Source organism: Phascolarctos cinereus, unplaced genomic scaffold, assembly GCF_003287225.1.
Source record: "Phascolarctos cinereus isolate Bilbo 61053 unplaced genomic scaffold, phaCin_HiC Scaffold_5;HRSCAF=322, whole genome shotgun sequence".
NCBI classification, from domain to species: Eukaryota; Metazoa; Chordata; class Mammalia; order Diprotodontia; family Phascolarctidae; genus Phascolarctos; species Phascolarctos cinereus.
Window position 1 is genome coordinate 263,673,256 of NW_027555958.1, and position 17,151 is coordinate 263,690,406.

Below are 17,151 nucleotides of genomic sequence, written 5' to 3' on the forward strand. Positions count from 1 at the left end.
TGAAATCTCTGGTGATTAGCAGAGTGCCTGGCATATCGGAGGCACTGAACAAATGCTCTTTGATTGACTAATGTCTGGCTGCTTTGGGGGTAATGTCATTCAAGCAGCTCTTACTCCTCTAATATTTTTAGTGAATGTCTCTCCATTTTGCCAAAAGGGATTTTATGAGAGACTTTGTCAAATATGTTGATGATAGTATGTTCATGTCCTCACAAGTGAAATGAGGGCTCTGGACTAAAGCATCTCAAGGCTCCCTTCTAGCATTGACATTTTAAAAACTGATTCAACTTTTTGATGTTTGATCTAATATCTAAAGGACTGGTGGTCTTCATTCCACGGCATGGATGTGCACGTGTATTCATGTGAGTACATATACCTTCATAGGACTTCATTCAGTCGACTAATCACATAACAAATGCTTATTCAGCACTTACTGTGTGACAGACATGGTTAACCAATGGTGTCAAACTCAAATACAAATGGCTCTCACAGGATACTGATTTAGAAAACCTCAAATTAACATTATTTTTTATATTGTATTATTTATTTTGTTAAACATTTCTCAGTTACATTTTAATTGAGGTCAGGCCCCACTTGGGAATTTTGCTCCCCCTGGCTGGGAGTTTGACCCCCTCTGCTGTGTTGCTGTTTACCTTTCCACCTCTGGGTCATTTCTGCTCCATAAACCCAGTCCCCCAGTGTTGTTCATCTGAGATCCTTTATAATGTTCCTTCCTATTAGTCTATTGCATTTTAGCTCTACCATCTATAGGGAAACAAAACTTTGGTCACTTATAAAACATTTGAATGTTTCTGGTGGGAGGTGAGTGTGTATGTTTGTGCATCAGTGGGAGAGAAGGCTGCATTAGCTTTAAATTTTTGCATTTGTCCTGTGTTGTCTGCATTGTTATCTTTGTCTGATACTGTAACAAAAGGTTATGATGCTGCAGGCCTCATTCTAAAGGAAACCAAAGTGAGAAGAATACTGTCTGGGAAAGCTAAGTGGAATTTTGGTATTGTTAACTGCTAAGGCCCTCGGTTTTTCCATTTATAAAATCAAGGGAGTGAAAGTAGGTAATTTCTGAGGTCCTCTCTAGCTTTGGCATTCTAGCATTCTAAGATATCACTCCTGATATGTCAGCTTATGACATGGAAGAGATAAGAGAAGTGTTTTATGATTTAAGGAAGAAAGACACATAGAAACGTGTGATACTTACCCCCTGCTGGAAAATAGAGTGATTCTATTTCTTTTCTATCATTAGTCACTCTTCCAGATTGAATCTACTCTAAATCTACTTTTTCTTTCTGCTCATTTTCTATTTCTTCCTTAACCATTTTTGGTCTGGCTTTCATTTTGCTGCACTCAATTCTGTTCCAGTCACCAGTGGTCCACCTTGTGGACAAATCCAATGACCTTTTCTCATACAACTTTTATTTTAGCCTCTGCTACTTTAGACACTGTTGATTGTCCCATCCTTGAAATCTTACTTCTCCTTTGACTTCTAGAATAATAAAGTGTCCAACAGTAGAGTATATTTGCTGAGTTCTCTTTCTGTCCTTTATGTTTCAAAGCCTTTTGACACAATCCCCCTTTCTCTACTTTACTTCAATTTCTGATGAAGAGGTGATCATTCTCTTATCCGTGGCCAACCCCTGTACATATACCCTCAATCTTATCCCCACCCCACTCTCCAGCAGATTATCTGTATCATCCCTTCAATCTTCAATCTCTCCCAATCTACTGCATCCTTCTCTGATGCCTACAAACACTCCCAGGCCTCCTGTCTTTAAAAAAAAAAAATCACTACACTCTATAATCATCTTAAGCTGTCATCCTGTATCTCTTCTTTTTTCAGACAAGCACTTAGAAAAAACTGTCTGCATTTTATATTTCCATTTGTACTTTTCCTTACCCTTTGTAATCTGGCCTCCAACTTCATCACTCTTTTCAAAATCCCCAGCGATCTCTTATTCATTGCCAAATCTGATGGCCTTTCCTTTTTTTTTTATAAGTTTTTATTGATACCTTTTTAATTTATATCATCTTGGTTTTCTCCAACGTCCTTCCCCCTCCCAGAGAGCTATCCCACGTAATAAATAATATTGTTTAAAGTCGAAAAAGAAACAAAAGGGGGAAAAATCAGCACAATTGATCAATACATTGAAAACATATGCAATGTGCAACACCTATGGACCTCCCACTTCCACAAAGGGGTGAGTTGGGGGTCTCCTTATATCTTTTCATTCTAGTCATGCTTGATCTTTATAATTTATAATTTGCTTATGATTTTGTGTGTGTACATGAATCTTCTTTCTTGGTCTAGCTCTAACCATTACTTCTAAGTCTCCTTTACTGGCTCACCATCCATATCACATCTACTAACCATCAGTGTATTATTCCCTAGCCATCATTATACTCTCAGGGTTTTGTCCTGGTCTCTCTTCTCAGTTTTCTACATCCTTACTTAGTGACTTAATCAGCTTCTCTATAATTATCACCACTATGCAGATGACTTTGAGATCTATATATTCAGCCCTATCTTTTTCCTGAGTTCCAGTACTGAATCTCCAACTACCTAGTAGGTATTTGTAACTAGATATTCTGTAGTCACATGGCCAGAGGTGGCTAAGTGATACAGTGGATAGGACTTAGGAAGATCTGAGTTCAAATCTGGCCTCAGACACTTACTTATTGGGTAACCTTGGGCAAGTCACTTAACTGCTCTCTGCCTCAGTTTCCCTAACTGTAAAATGGAGATAATAATAGCAGTTACCTTCTAGAGTTGTTGTGAGAATTAAATAAACTCCAATGATCTCCATTGCCCTTAGGATCAAATACAAACTCCTGTTTGGCTTCTATAGCCCCTTACAATCTTTCCCTAACCTACCCTTTCCATACGTTGCAATCCAGATAGACTGGCCCACTTCTTGTTCCTCATATGTGGTATTTTATCTGTATTCCCCATGCCCTAGCACAGGTTGTCCCTCATGCATGGAATGAACTCCCAAGTCACTTCTACCTCATAGACTCCCTAGCTTCCTTCCAAGTTCGGCTCAAACACTGTCTGCCGTGTACCCCACCACCACTACCAGATTCCCTTGTATTGATCTCATACTCATTTTTGTAGACTCTTATATATGTGTGTGTGTGTGTGTATGAAAGAATATGTACATATGCTTACACACATATATACACATATATTCCCCTATAGAATGCAAGCTTCTTAAAGAGAGGAAATTTTTTTTTTGTCTTCATATCCCTAGCCCCTTGCACAATAACTTGTAATAGTAGTAGTAGGTGCTTAAGAGACGCTTCTTGATTGATTGGTCACTTACTTTTCTTTCTACCTTTATGACTGCTCCTCCTAATATCTTCTGCCCCAAAGAACTCACTCAATTTTTGCGCATTCAATTATCCCTCCATTGCCAATAATATAGTAACAAAAACACCAGCTTTGGTATGTTTAGTCCATATTTAGTACATAGCCCATGGTTGATTCTCAGCTCTGGCATCTTTTAGTCGTGTAAATTTAAGAAAATCACTTAAATTTCTCTGTCTTCTCTATGAAATGGGAATAATAAAAATGCCTGCCCCATCAGAGAGTTGTTGTAAAGAGTAAGGAAAGTGTGAAAATATTTCTTAGTAAACTGATTACTAATAAATGTAATCAAATATGATTATTAATATGATTGTTATTATGACTTCCAAATTCCTGTCTGCAGCCCTGACCTCTCACCTCCTCTCCATCTTTGAGCAAACATTCCTGACTGCTAGATATTTTCACTTGGATGTCCTGCTGTCACCTCAAATTCACCATAGTCAATACCAAACTTAGCATGCCTGTCTGCTTCTGTACCCTCATATGAGCTTCATAAATTCACTGCTAAATCCCCTTAGCTTTTTGTCTCCATCTCTTCTGTCTACTACCAACAATACAGCAGTTGTTTTGCTTAAGCTCTTGTTTGTTTAGCTCTCACCCTTCTGTTCACCTCTGCTTTTATAATGCTATAACATTGCTTTTCTTTTCATTAGAAATGGGGGTAAATTTGATCAGCTATGCCCATAAAAATATATTTTCTTCCATCCAGGTTTTTACTCTTCTGCCTCTCATCTAATTTTGCCTTTCCAGGCAGTAAATTGTGAGCATTTTGAATACTGACCTTCTAAATAGGCAGGACTTAAAAGAAAAACTGAAAACATAGATAAATCCATTTGCAATAACAAATTATGATTCCTTACAGGTTGGTTGATACAAATATGTATGGAAATCACTTATTTTGAAATAATAATAAAACCATCTTTTTCACATTCAAAGGGGTATATCATATCCCCTCTAATACTCTTTCATCCAGTGAAACTCACCTCCTTGTTGTTCTTCCCACAAAGACATTTCATCTCAAGATTCTTGGCATTTTCACTGTCTATCCCACTAGAACTCTAAAATTCGCTTTCCTCATCTCTGTCTTCTGGCTTTCCTGGCTTTCTTAAAGTCTCAGTTAAATTCCGACTTCTGTAGGAAGCATTTCCTGATCCCCCTTCATGCTAGAGCTTTCCTGTGATGGTTATCTCCAAACTGGTGTACGTAGCTCTTAATTGTGCATAGTTATTTATATGTAGTTTCCCCCATCTCTCTACAGTCTTTTTCCAAAGACTATGAGTTATTTGAGAGCAGGGACTGCCTTTTGCCTCTCTTTGTATCCTCAGTACTTAGCACAGTACCTGCCACATAGTAGACATGTAATGCTTGTCAACAGTGTCTTCTCTGGCCCCCATTGCCTCAAAGTCAGAGTTTTACATTTCACCCTGCCTCAGGATTTTTCATTATCCTTAAGGGTGTTTGATGGAGGTACTGGGAGTGGGAAAGAGTTGTCTCATCTCTCTGCCATTAGATCCAGCTCCCCACCAATGGTGTTCTCCAATTTTAGGGGTCCCCTGCACCCCAGTTCCATTTGACCACTGAACAGTCAGATTTACTTTTATAAAGCTAAAAAAAATTCAAAGGTATAGCAAGAATAAATGTACAAACATTCCCCTAATACCTAAGAGCACAATCCATCCTATCCTACCCCGCAACAACTCACATTTTGGGGAGGGGAAAGGAATTCAGTTCGTAGTTTAACTCAGTTCTTATATACACAGTCCAATCAAGTTCCAAATCCAAAGCTTCCCTTGGACCTAAATCTCAGTCACCCTGGCTTCTCATGGCTTCCCTGCTCACTTTGGTTGGCTGCATATCTGGGAGCCTCAAGGTCACAATGGCTCAATTCCTGTCCCGGTAGGTATTTCACTATCTGCACCTAGAACTGAAACAGATAAACAAAACAGACCAAAACAAAGCCCCCAAACCCAGTTTGACCCAGTAAGACCATAGGTTAAAAGAGAAAGTAGGGAAGGTCCCCTGTGCAATTAGTTCATGGTGTCCATGATATGAGTGAATGACCTTCATGTTCTTTGGACACCATGGAAGAAAAAAATAGAGACTATCTCATGACACCTCCTGTTCCCCTGTTGCAGCTGGTGGAAAAGGCTTATCCAACCCACATGATAGAGAAACTCAGAATGTCTCCATTTTAGATTGCATTACCTGGAGATGGCAAAACCCTGCTTCTACAAGCAATGCCAAGCAAATGCCAAAGGGGGCCAGCTCTCTTCAGCCTTTTTATACACAGAGCAAAATGATGAAAGCCCTTCTCTTATTAACTAATTGAAGCACCCATAGCTCAGAAATACTGAAGTGGCCTGTAGCTTAATGAATCTTATTATGATGGTGATTGCTGTAAATAGCAATATTAGCTCACATTTTTAGTAATTTTGTGTTTTTTGTGTGTGTGGTGGGGTTTTTTTTGGTTTTTTGGGTTTTTTTACCACTAACCCAATGTGATGACCCATAATTCTAAAAAGTTAAAAAGGGGGTTTGGAAGAAACAATCATTTCCTGAAAAAAGCAGCAAAGATATTTTATAACATTTTCATTTATCAGATAAATAGTTGTTGTGTACCAGGCCATTGGATTTTATGTAGCTATATCCTTATCTTGGCTACTTTTATCATCAATATTATTTGTTCTAATCATAGGACCATAGGTCCAGGGCTGGACAAGACTTCAGGGGCTATCAAATTTAACCCCCCTCATGTTACAGATGAAGAAATTGAGGCCCAGGGATAAGAAAATTGTTTAAAAATCTTTAGATTGTTGGAGGGACATTTGTTTTTCTAATCTATAAGATAATTTCTTATGACACTGAGACGTATCTTGCCCGTGGAAACACAGGTAGTATATGTCAGAGACAGGACTTATACTCAAGAAACCCAAGGTTTCCCTCTTGAAATCAATATCACTAAACCAAGGGATTCTGTTTGTTTATCTGCAGCCAGCTGTTTCCTAGAGCATATTACTTTCATTTTCTAAGATTCTTGTTTCCTAATCTATAAAATGGTGGCAATATTACTTGCCTTACTAATAATAGTGCAGCTTTTTTTTTCAGAAGAATGTTTTGCATAATTCAAAGTAATAAATAAATGTGAGCTACTATCATTACCTTTTTTCCCACTTAATAGTATTTTACTTTTTCCAATTACATGTAATGATAGTTTTCAACATCCATTTTTTATAAGATTTTAAGTTCCAAAATTTTTTCTCCTTCGCTCTACCTGCCCCCCCTCCAAGATGGCCAGCAAGCTGATATAGGCTATACGTGTACAATCACATTGACCATATTTCCACATTAATCATTTGGTGAAAGAAGAGACCAAACAAAAGGGGAAAACCACAAGAAAGAACAAAAAAAGAGAAAATAGCATACTTCGATCTGCATTCAAACTCCATTGTTCTTTCTCTGGATGTGGGTAGCATTTTCCATCATGAGACTTTTGGAATTGTCTTAGATCATTGCATTGCTGGAAAGAGCTAAGTCTATCAAAGTTGGTCATCACACAATGTTGCTGTTACTGTATACAATGTTAGCTTTAACAGTAAGAGAAGAAAAAGAAATTGAGGGAATTAGAATAGGCCATGCAGAAACAAAGCTATCATTCCTTGAAGATGATGTGATGGTATACTTGGAGAACCCTAGAAAGTCAATTTAAAAAAACTGCTATTATCTATATTAGTGTATGCATCTGTGTGTCTAGGTTCTTCCACTAGCAAGTCAGTCCTCATTTTTTTCATTACATTGAGAGGGATAATACTTCTCTTCCCCATCTCACAGGATTTTGTACATTAAATGAGATCATAGGATCATACATTTCGAACCAGAAGGGACCCCAGAGGTCATCTAGTCCAGCTCCCCATAGTCTCCCCTATTTTACAGAAAAATCGAGGCCTGTCAAATTTGAATTACTTTCCTTAAGTCACACAAATAGCAAACAGAAGAGATGGGATAAGGTTTCTAAAAAAACATGTGGTAAACTATATGTTGTCTTTTTTTTTTTGGTATCTTTAGAAGGGAAGGAAAGCAAAAAAGTAGATATTCTGGAAGATTCAGGTTCAAGTTCATGTCACTTAGAGCCTACCAAGTTAATTTGCATCAGACCTAGAGATGTCATAAGATATTCTTCATTACCTGCTTTCTGAAAATGCTAATTAATTTTTTTCTGCTTCCTTTATCAAGTTCAAAGTAATTAATTAAATTTTATCAGGGTTTGTGATAATGGGATTTATTTCTGTGCTGTTAAAGCTGTTTTAAAAATGGAATTAATTACTAGTGAATTTCTTTAAGACTAGCAGGTTTTAGAAACTGGCTCAAGGTAAAGAAAGAGGTATTACTTAGAATAATTATTATTATTTAGCCATTTTATGGTATTGACAGTTATTTTAGGAAAAGACAACTTCTTGTTTTCCTGGTGTAGGCAGTATTTTAGGATTCAACAGTACTGAATTTGAAGTCATTGGACCTGGTTTAAGGCTTATCCCACTACTTACTACTTGTGTTAATTTAGGCAAGACCTCAGGAATTTTATCTTCATATATATCCTGACTCCAGGCCCAAACTCTCTATCTAGGCGGCAACTAGCTGCCCCTGTTAGATTGGTAAGTCAGGTATTATTAGGTTTACTTTATAGTCTGAGGATATAGCCACACACAGCTAGTAAGTGTACAAGAAAGCATCAAATCAAGATTTTCTGAGTCAGACTCCTGAGATCTTTGCAGCACAATATACTGCCTTTTCTAATGGAGAACTAGAAAGTTTTATGACTAATATGTCATGTTTTCAGTATAACTACACCAATACCATGACACAGACTTACTAATATACCTGCAGCATACTTTGAGAGGCCCATACTAAGATGGCCAGCAATTCTTCCTCCATTGTTCCTGTACGTATAGCTTGTTAGGCAGCATCCTAGTTTCTGCTTTTTCCTCTGATAATTAATATTGGTGTGTAAATTTTAGGGATATTCGTCACTTAACTTTCTGAGAAATTGCTCACACCAATGAAATTATAAGTATAATCAAACAAAACATGTCACCCACCTCGCAAAGCTATTGTATTAAATGAGATAGTACACACAAAACTCTTTAAAAACCTTAAGGGTGTCCATAAAATGTAGGCTCATTCCCCCATCACATAGCACATGTGCATGGGGTGGTTACAAAAGAACAATTATTCACTGCCACACACTCCTAGTTGACAGATGAAGAAATAGTCTAGAAAAGTAAGATCATACACCTGATTAGGGTAGAGTAGGAGCTAGCACCAACGTTTTTAGATTCCCAGGTCAATATTCCTTGTGGTGGTGGTGGTGGTGGTTGTTCACACCGAATCTGTCCACGGAGTTTTCTTGGCAAACATACTGGAGTGGTTTGCCATTTCCTTCTCCAGTGGATTAAGACAAAGAGAGGCTAAGGGACTTGCCAGGGTCACATAGCTAATAAGTGACTGAGGCCAGATCTGAGCTCAAATCTTCCTGACTCTAGGCCTGGCATGCTATCCATTGAGCCACCTAGCTGCCTTCAATATTATTAACACTATATTATGGGGCAGCTAGGTGGCACAGTGGATAGAGTACTGGCCCTGAAGTCAGGAGGACCTAAGGTCAAATCTGGCCTCAGACCAAACACTTGACACTTACTCGCTGTGTGACTCTGGTCAAATCACGTAACAAACAAACAAAATACTATATTACGTCTAACAAAAGATATCATCCATGCCATTGAAACATTTATTGCCTGGTGGTGGACACAGAATAATTAGAAAACTGTAAATGTAAATATAAAATGTAAAAAACTGAAACAATCCTATATGAAGATAAATTAGCAGCTATATTTTGCAACTACTTCCAAAGACTTGTGAGAGAAGGCCATTTGCATTCTAGCAATTTGCCTGGGACCTGGCCTACCCTCACAAGACTCAGAGAAACTATATCCAAGAAGGGGGGTAGGACAAGCTGCTGGGTGAGCCAACAGCTTCTGTAACAGAATCAAGAAAGGCAGGGACTGTGCTACTGATAAGGCTGGACCATGCCAAGAAGAGCCTGAAATACCAGTCTAGACACACTCCAGAGGTAGGAGAAATACAGAGGGAGGGAGAACAGCAGAATGCTTGGAGAGAGATAGACCAGCTGACACAGACACTGAAAGGGGTGTATAGCAGAACTGAAAAGGATGGATTAAAAGAAAAGGGGAAACTATCTTCATTCTCAGATGAATATTTCAAGATAAACTGCTCCTCTTGTCCTGCCATTCTCCTAGGATACCAGCTCTGGAGTAAGGTTTCACTGATTTGTCCCTTTCTTTGAAATTCAGATGAACTATTCCAAAGTAGTTCCTTAATAAAATAACTTCTTAACTGGGTCATTAACTTTTAACCTGTAAATAAAATGGCTACTTAAGGGATTTCTTGCTGCTAAGACTATAACCCAGATGTGTTGTTTCCCTCTCTTCATAATCTTGGAAAGGACCTGGGGAGGTTATGGAGCCATCAAAGGGGGGAAAAAATAGTTTCTGGGCTGCTGTGGTGATGGCCAGAGTGATGGTCCACTCTGATCTCGTGGCTGTGCAGAGCTCTCCTTTTTAAGGTGTACTTGGCTCCTTTGCTTTCTGTGGGTGCAGCCAAAGATTGAGTTGAAGTTGTCATTCCAGAAAAATGTGTTTCTATGTAAACTGGGTGTGGGGGTGAGGGGAGGGGAAAGGGTGGGGCTGCTGTTTGGCAAGTCTGTCTCAATCCTTTGGCTTTAATTTTAACCTGTTCTTCTGGAGGGTTCCAGGTCAGGAAAATGTCTTTTCATGAATTGAGACCTACGCCAATATCTAGGGTGACCAAGGACTCAAATGCTGCCCTAAATACTGCTGAAGTTAATATTTTCAATAGACTTTACCCAGTCTGATATTACCAAGGCTAAGACACACTTCTGCCTTCACATTGGCCTCGATTCCTATTGTGCGGGTGATATGGTCAACTGGAAGATATCTGACTGGCCTTTTTGCTGCTAATGATAAAAATCAGGTGGATTGGTTTCCTAACTTCAGAGTACAGCTGCAGTCAGGGAGATTATCAGCCTACTAGGGTAAATTCTGGCCCTCAATTTTTGATACAGATTTGTTTTATATTACTGTGGTATAGCTGTGACCAGAAGAGAAAATGGGATACTTAGAGTCTTCCTGTGGCACTAGATAGATCCTTCATCCCAGAAGTTGTGAAGTGGAGTAATAGTTACTAGCTACACAGGTCTTGATTTCCATTTTAATGATATTAACATGTATAGTACTTTGACAAAGTTCTTAATATTATGTTATTTCATTTAATCCTCACAACAACCCCTTGAGGTAGGTGCTAATATTATCCCCATTTTAACAGATGAGGAAAGTGAGCTTGAAAGAGGTTAAGTTTCTTGTGTGATAGTGTCACATAGCTGGGAAATATCTGAGGCAGGATCTGAACTCAGGTCTTCAGGACTCTAGATCCAATATTCTATCCACTGTACCATCTAGTTTTGTTTTGTTTTGTTTTGTTTTTGTTTTTGTTTTGTATATTCCTCATTATATCCTAAGTTGAAGTTTGAGCAGAGATGACTGGTGCTTAGATAGAAGCAGCTTTTTAACATAGTAAATCTCCAAGTATGTTACCATCTCAAGCATGGTCAGTTATTCATTAAGTGCCTACTATGTTCCAGACACTGCTAAACTTTGGGAATACAAAGAAAGATAAAAGACAGCCCCTACTCTCAAAGAGTTCACAGTCTAATGGGATCAACAACATACAAACAACTAGGTATAAACAAGCTACATATAATGTTTATTGTCTGATATACAGAACAAATCCCAAATAACCAACAGAGGGAAAACACTAGCATTAAAAGATCAGGAAGGGCTTCCATGTGGAAGGTGAGATTTTTATCTGCGATTTGAAAGAAACCAAGGAAGTCAAGAAGTAGAAATGAGGAGAGAGAGCATTACAGGCATAGGAGACAGCCAGTGAAAATAATTGGAATCAGATTTCTTACATGAGAAAAGGAGACAGCCAGTGAAAATAATTGGAATCAGATTTCTTACATGAGAAAAGCAAGGGAGGCCAGTGTCTCTGTATTGAAGAGTACTGGGGTAAGTAGGTGGGTGCGTGGGTGTAAGAAGACTGGAAATGAAGACAAGTTATGAAGGTTTGAATGTCAAGTAGAAGTTTTTGTATTTGATCCTGTAGGTGATAGGGATCAACTAGAGCTTATTGAAGGGGAGTAGAGTCCTGGTTAGATCTGTACTTTAGGAAGATCCCTTTGACAGCTGAGTAGAGGATGGATTGGAGTGAGGAGAGACTTGTGGCAGGGAGACCAACCAGCAGGCTATTACAATAACCTAGGCATGAGGTAATGAGGTACTGTACGAGGATGCTGATAATGTCAGAGGAGAGAAACAGGCATACTGTGAGAGATTATGAAGATAAAATCAACAAGACTTCTCAACAGATTGGCTATGGGGGGTAAGAGTGAGGAATAGAGGAGAGCACCTAGGTTTTGAGCCTAGGAGACTGGGGAGATGGCAGTATTCTAATAATAAGAAAGTTATAAAGAGGAGAGAGTTTGGGAAGAAAGATAATGAGTTTCAAACATGTCGAGTTGAAGATGTCTATGAGACATCCAGTTGGCATTAGGGAGATTCAACTGAGAAAGTAGGGCTGAGTAGATTTGAGAATCATCAGCATAGAGTTGATCATTGAATCCACAGACACTGATGAACTCACCAGGAGAAATAGTAGTGGGAAAAGAGAATTTGGAATCAGAAAATAGGTTTAAAGACTAGCCCTGCTTACTTTACTACCTGTTATGACCCTGGCCAAGTCTGGGCCTCAGTTTTCTCATCTGTAAAATGAGGGTGGAAGATAAAGAGTCTTATCATTCTAAATTTATTATCCTTCCATCATTTGCCAAGATTTTGAAGTGGAATAGGAAAAAAGCTAAGACTTGCCTTCTTCAATCTATTAGGACTTTTATAATTTCACTTTCCTAAGCCTCAGGTTAAGTGATCACAAAGCTTAGGAAATATGAAAAGTAACATATTTTCCCAAAAGTTTTGGGGACTTCTGGTAAAGAAATACAACAAACATTCCCAGAAATAATACTACCTCAGAGAGTAGGATCTTCTTTCTTTCCTAATGGCAGTTGATGTATGCTGGATAAAGAGGATGGGAGGTAATATCTCAAGGGCCACACTGTGGCTTCTCTTTGATAAATATTTTTTTTCTGAGTACCCTATTTCTCCCAGGAGGCCTGTAAATGTCAGCATTTTCATGGGAAATCAGTGAAACACTTCAAACAAAATTACCGGGTATGTTTGATTAAGGGATGAGAGAGGGTAGCTTGTCTTTGGAATAAGCTTTCTGGGACTTTGGTAAAAAAAATTCTTTTTCTTTTCCTTTTTAAATTTTTTTTAAAAAGAGGGTTCAGTTTGGAAATCCCAAGCCTATAGTAGACAACTCCATCTCTGCCACAATACTGCCTATGAATCCTAGACTTCTGGCCCACAAATAGGCAAGTCTTTCCCTTCCTTTAGACTCTGGCTATGAACATGGGGGTGGGAGAAATGGGGAGAATCCTGTCATGCCACTTGGTTTTCTGGACAAAGAAAAAAAAAGACCTTCCCTGTTAAGCCACCGAAGATCTCCCTTTTGGTTTCATCCTTCTTGCATTTGCTATCTCTTGTTCTGTCCTTTGACACTCACAATGCTATTCTCTTTGACTAGAGACTACATGGGAGCGGCCCAACGGTTCTCCTCGGACCCCATCAAGCCCTGGCACTCAGAGGAACTTTCAGCCTGCGACAGGTACTGTCCAGTTGCCATCACCTAGCAACAGGAAGCAGGTCACAGTTAGGTGTCAACTTCAGTCCCTCATTAGAAAGCTCCAAATAATTAGTTCCAACCTCTGAAACTGATACAGAGACTTGCCAGAATTCTCAGATATGGCTGACCTAGTCTAAGCATAAAGTAAAGGCCACAGATAGGGAGTAAAGACTGAGCATAGTCTTATGGTCCTAATACGCCCTAGAGGATTTTAGCCTTTTGATATAGTGGGAAAGGCAACTCTGATAGTTTTAAGATTCTGGTGGAACCAGACTAATGAGAAATGCCTTAAGAGGCCTGATAGAGTGCCTGGTGAATGTCAAATTGTCGAAAAGAACTCATAAAGGAAAAAAAATGATGGAGGTTGAGGGAGAGGGGGCAAGACTGACAAGAAAGGAGTTGCAAACATAAGTCATTTGTGATTTCCTGGAGAGTGCTGCCTACTTTCCAACATAAGTATACGTGAGATTTGAAGCAGAGCCTATCGTATAATGTGCTCTGTGGTCTAAGATACACAGAATATGCCATCTCTGTAATTTATTTGTCTGCGTGCAAGTTGAGTTGTACTTAGGTGTGTTGACTCTTTAGATCCCTTGGGATAAAAAACAGTCGTGGAATTGAGAGGACTGTGAGGAATAGTCTTTGTTCCTGGCTTATTCAATGTTGTCCAGACACTAACTAAGAAAAGAACAAAGTAATTTCTTTTAGATATTATGATTACTGAATACAACTGGAGGCACCAAATCATGTCAATATTGTTATTCTCCCTAAAAAAGAAACCAAAAGATATTGGGAAGTTACAACTAAAGGAAAGGTGACACAAAAAATTTCCTTAGAGATGCAATCCAGATCTAAGTGAGAGGAAGCATTTTTGCCTTAGCTCCCCAGAATAACTCCTCTACAATAACTTAGAAAACATGCTAGACTGAATTTTGAAAGGGAAAGCCAAGGAAAAATCACAGTGAGTCAGAACAGTTTAAGCCCAGAACAGTTTAAGAAAACAGATTGAAAAGTCTACTGACATTGGGACTGGGGCATACCAGAAGCACAGTGTCAGTGGTGTCAGGGATTAGAGGCATTCTAATGCCCAAGAATGGAAAGGGAGACAGAACACTAGGACCCAAAGAGAACCCAGGGGATCCTTGAACTGGCACTAGGATCAAAAATGAGTACTATCTGATAGCTCTGTCATCCATTACTCACTTCTAGGTCATAGACCCAGGGCATCAAGGAGTGATCACAAGTAAGTGGGGCCTTAGTTGAGTACAGAGCACCAAAAAAAAAAAAAGAAAAGAATTCCAGAAACATAGCAGTATGGCTCTGAGCTCAGGAGAAGAGAAGTGACTCAGTTCTAATTTTTAGCTTAGTACATAAGTCTGCAATGGAATAATCAGGGCAGGAGACCAAAACCAAAAGGGAGTTGAGTTGCTCTGAATCCGGAAAGCCTCCCAGTGGGCTAACACACTAACTGAGTCCAACAGCAGTCTAGTGTAACTCAACTATACCCAACAGACCCAACCTGCAGAGCTCAGACCAGGAGTTCAGTGAACGGCCTTTCCCCAAGTCATACTACTTTGGAAGCACTGAAAACTTTCAGTCCCCCACACTGATCTGTGAAAGACATAGAAGAACAAAAGCTAAGACCAGATATCCCCCCCTAGAAGTGAGTAGAGCCCAATACTAACATAGAGTCCAAATTAAAGAAATTAGAAGAATGAGCAAAAAAATAGGACCCAAACATAAAGAACTACTCTAGTGATGAAGACAATGACTTAAAAACATCTATAAACAAGATTTCAGAGAAAAATCCAGATTGGACACAAACCCAAAAAGAATTTCAGAAAGAGTTAAAGAAAGACTTAAAAGAGCTAAAAAAAATGATTTTAAACACCAAATGAGAGCTATGGAAAAAAGATGTGAAAAGAGAATCAACAGCTTGGTTAAAAAAAAGCACAAAACGTTTTTGAAGCAAAAGTGGAGCCATTAATACAGGCTTGGCAGGATTGATGTCATGCATCAAAACAAAGCAAGACATATTTTGATAGACATGTGGTCATGGTTTATGATAAGCATAAGCAAAAAAGATCATTTTAAAGATAAATTGCAGTTTATATGCCAATGTCTATTCAAAAAGATAAAGAAGTAGAAAAATGCTGCCAAAAAGTCCACTGATATGTCACTTCCAATTAAGTCAGCTTTAATAATTGGCGGATTTGAATACTACAATAAGCACTGGGAAAGAATGTGAAAATTTGATTCAGGATCAAGAAATTAAAGAATCCAAAGTCTCGTACACTATCTAGAATCCTCATGCCTAAATCTCATGAATATCTTTTCTTAAAACAACAATAATGAAACAATTTTATTGATGTCTTTTTAATTTTTAAAATAAGTTTTTTATTTCTTTCACTTTTTACATCATCATAGTTTTCCCCAATATCCCTACCTCTCCCTCTCCCAGAGAGCCATCTCATGTAACAAAATATTTTTTAGAGATGAAAAGAAAGAAAAAAGAAGAGAAAATAAAATAAGCATAACTGAACAATATATTATTCTAAAACATGTGTAACATGTAACAAGTGTGGGCCTCCCACTTCCACAAAAGGGTGGGTTGGGGGTGTTTTTCTCTCTTCATTTTAGTCCTGCTTTTGAGCTTTATATTTTTGTTGCATTCACTTTTGATTGTATGTGTGTGTGAGTAGTTTTTATTTCCATTTGCATTGTTGTAGTTATTCTGTATATTCTTTTCTTGGCTGTGATTTGTTCTGAATCAATTCATGTAGATCTTTTTCATGCTTCTCTATATTCATCACATACATCATTTCTTATAGCACAGCTCTACTGTGGACTGCTACTGTTTTCCTGCTGAAGTCTAACCATGTAAAGCATTTGCAAGGAAGTGCCAGGGACACAAAGAAAGGCAAGAAACAAATGTCTGCTTTCCAGGAGCTCACAATCTAATGAGGGGAGATACCATACAAACAACTATGTACAAATAAGATATAAAAGGGATACATTGGGAGTTAAAGAGAACTAGGAAAAGTTTCTTGAAGCAAGTAGAGCTTTAGCTGAGACTTAAAGGAAACCAGTGAATCTAGGAGGCAGAGATGAGGATGGAGAGCATTCCAGACATGGGGGATAGCCAATGAAAACTCTTCAATGTAGTATCCTGGGCAAGGAATGGAAAAGAGGTCATGGTCACTATTATCAAAGAGATAAATCAAGGGGTAAAGTGATGGAATAAAAAAAGATTTACATAAAACTTAACAAGAGACTAAATTAACCATATTTCCCCCCAAAGCATTTAAAAATGAAACTGGGAGAACAAGAAATATATAAATCTCAGTGTTTATTTTACAAGAAAGTGCTTTTTTTTTCACTAGCTGTAGGGCCACCATTTTTGAAGTCTTACATTGCTGCATAAGGAAGTAGAAATGACATTCAAGAAAACAAAAGAAAGAAAGAAGGGAGGAACAGTATATAGACACAGAGGAGGTCCCAATTGAACATGACACAATGCTGGGGGGATTGAAGGATTGATATCCAAAAGATCAAATCTTTAAGCACAGTATAAAAATGAAACAAGAATACTTTCACAATCCATAGTCTTGAGAAAAGCACATTATTAAAGTCATCTAATTGCCTGAAGGGAGCAGAGAATACTAGGTCTTAGTATGATTAACAAGCATTTGATACTACAGCCTTAAAGCCTGTTTCTCCTCCCTTCTTCTCCCCTCAGCCCCCACCCAAGCACATGTTGAGGTTATGAAAGATATCTTGGTAAGTATAACAGAATAATGTCAAATAAAGGATAAAGCAGGGAGACACAAGTTCATCAAATATGTTTGCCACTGTTATGGAGGATGTCCATCACAGAGAAC

The 17,151-nt window shown here is 38.4% G+C and overlaps 1 protein-coding gene across 3 annotated transcripts in view; it reads left to right on the top strand.

Annotated features, from left to right (window-relative positions):
* The window catches only part of GAS7 (growth arrest specific 7), a 280,930-nt gene that overhangs the window by 175,063 nt on the left and 88,716 nt on the right, over positions 1-17,151 (top strand). For all 3 annotated transcript variants that reach the window (XM_020965897.2, XM_020965899.2, XM_020965898.2), the window contains exon 3: positions 13,172-13,252. In XM_020965897.2, coding sequence (XP_020821556.1) covers positions 13,172-13,252 — 81 coding nt within the window. The remainder of the gene's footprint in view (positions 1-13,171; positions 13,253-17,151) is intronic.